This window comes from Corvus kubaryi, unplaced genomic scaffold (assembly GCF_017639235.1).
Source record: "Corvus kubaryi isolate FWS band 111438036 unplaced genomic scaffold, C.kubaryi_AGA036_p1.0 37354, whole genome shotgun sequence".
In the NCBI taxonomy this organism is placed as follows: Eukaryota; Metazoa; Chordata; class Aves; order Passeriformes; family Corvidae; genus Corvus; species Corvus kubaryi.
Genome location: NW_024581116.1, coordinates 9167401 through 9169547, shown reverse-complemented (window position 1 = coordinate 9169547; position 2147 = coordinate 9167401). Strand labels below are relative to the sequence as shown.

The 2147-nt window shown below is 43.6% G+C and overlaps 1 protein-coding gene across 1 annotated transcript; it reads left to right on the top strand.

The window, feature by feature from the left end:
- The first annotated feature begins 200 nt into the window (after positions 1 to 200).
- MSGN1 (mesogenin 1) lies at positions 201 to 1844 on the top strand. The gene has a single exon (XM_042032878.1). The coding sequence runs from the start codon at positions 470 to 472 to the stop codon at positions 983 to 985; it is 516 nt and encodes a 171-aa protein (XP_041888812.1). The 5' UTR covers positions 201 to 469; the 3' UTR covers positions 986 to 1844.
- Positions 1845 to 2147: the final 303 nt, after the last annotated feature.

Below are 2147 nucleotides of genomic sequence, written 5' to 3'. Positions count from 1 at the left end.
CTGTAGTGCCATCACATTCAGTTACCCAGAAATCAGGGCTTGACAGCGTAAATTTAAGGTTTGTCTCAGCAACCTATAAATTCTAGATCTGTAAATTGTTTTGTAAAATGCTTAATTTTCTTTTTCCTCTCTCACCACTTTTATCCCCAGTGCAACACTCAATGTAGATGCACCGCCTTAATTGGTTTAGTTGCAAGAAGATAATCTTTTTTTCTCCCTTTCTTGCTGTTGCCTGTTAGCTTAAAGGCTTTTTAGCTGAAGGTTGATAATTATCACTGAGAAGAAACTAGCACATCAGGAGTTCATTTTCTATCTTAGCACTTCTGGTGCTCCTTTGAACTCCTCGCACCAAACCCGTGTTCCCACTCTGTCACTTTCCTCCCTCCATCATAAAAAGGTCTCGGCAGCCGGCGGCTCCAGCCTTTGCTGGTGGACAGAGGGCATTGCTTCTCCCCAGTGCTCCTCCAGCATGGACAAATTGCACGAGACATTGATAAACATGGAAGATGCTTTGGGTTCGGAACACTCCGCCTGCTTATCATCCTGGGACTGGAAAAGCTCTGCTGGGTCTTTCGAGCTGCACCCCATCTCGCCCCCGCACAGCTTGTCCCCGACGCCCTCCTTCGAGTCCTACTCCTCGTCCCCTTGTCCGGCGGCAGCAGAGACCCCCTATGGCAGCGGCGGCAGCGGCCTGGTGGGATACGGCCTGGTGGACTTCCCCCCCGCCTACCTGCCCAGCCCGGGGCAGGCCCGGCTGCCCAAGGGCACCAAGGTGCGGATGTCTGCCCAGCGCAGGAGGAAGGCCAGCGAGAGGGAGAAGCTGCGCATGAGGACCTTGGCCGACGCGCTCCACACGCTGCGCAATTACCTGCCCCCCATCTACAGCCAGCGGGGCCAGCCCCTCACCAAAATCCAGACCCTGAAGTACACCATCAAGTACATCAGCGAACTGACCGAGCTCCTCAACAGCGTCAAGCGGGTGTAGAGCCCGCTGGGAGCAGCCGCCGTGGCACGCTCAGGGTCTTTACAAACAAAAAACCATCGAAATTTCTTCCTCGTCGTGCAGTGGGGCAGGGTGTGAGAGAAGGACAGCGCAAGGAAGGGGAGCCACCGCTGTACGTGGGACGCAATGCTGGAAGGTGATGTAGGATTGCCTGAAAACCTGAGCTGCAGGTTGCTGAGACAGAAGCCTTGCTCTTTGCCTTTTTTTTATTTTACTTTTTTTTTTTAAATAAGCTTTTGAGAAATATTAAACCTAGTCTGATACAAAAGTAAAAAAAAAGCCAACTGATCTTCCTAGGATTTACATATCACTGTTCTGACTGATCTTATTTTATAAGGACAATAGTAAATCCATAGGTGTTAAACTGCATTTTAAAAAAATGACGACAACTTTGTAAGAATACTAAGTGTATTGATTTGTAGGCACTTTAATAATAGGATAAGGAAGAACATGTATTTAGTTCAAGTATTGTCTATTTATCCATGTTTCCACTGTACCTAAAAATCAAGAAAATAAGTAATAGTGAGAACATCTTTGCATGTAAACAAATAAATAATCAGTGTCATAGTCTGTATCCTGTATTATAAATCTGATTGATAGATAAGTAAAATCTAGTGATGACTGCTAAATATTGCAAATGGAATTTTGTATAGATAAATTGCTGTTAACTCCTCTCTTTATTAATATATACAGAAGTATATAATTTTTCTGTATTTAATGTGTAAAAAAACCCTTCTTCAATGCTGATAAATGATGAAAGGCATTTGTACATCAAATTTCTTGAAGAAATAAGATTAGGTTGAGATATCCTACTCTGACATTAAATAAATTGATTCAGGTTGCACAAAGATGTAAAGTTTTATTCTCAAGGTGTACTGAAATCTAGGAGGGCTCTGGTAATCATGCCATTTTATTAAACCTGTTATTTTATTTAGTCATCAGAGCAGCTGTTTCCTGCAGCCAGTCCCAGTCCTGTAACACACACACACAAAACACTTCCAAAAAAAAAAGAACCAAAACAACTGAAGATGTAGTTTTGATCTTTAATTACTTTGACTTTCAGCTGATAGGCACCACAGCACCAGAACTATGTACTGCTTTGCAAATCTCATTGCCTGACTGATTCATAAGACTTAACCTATGA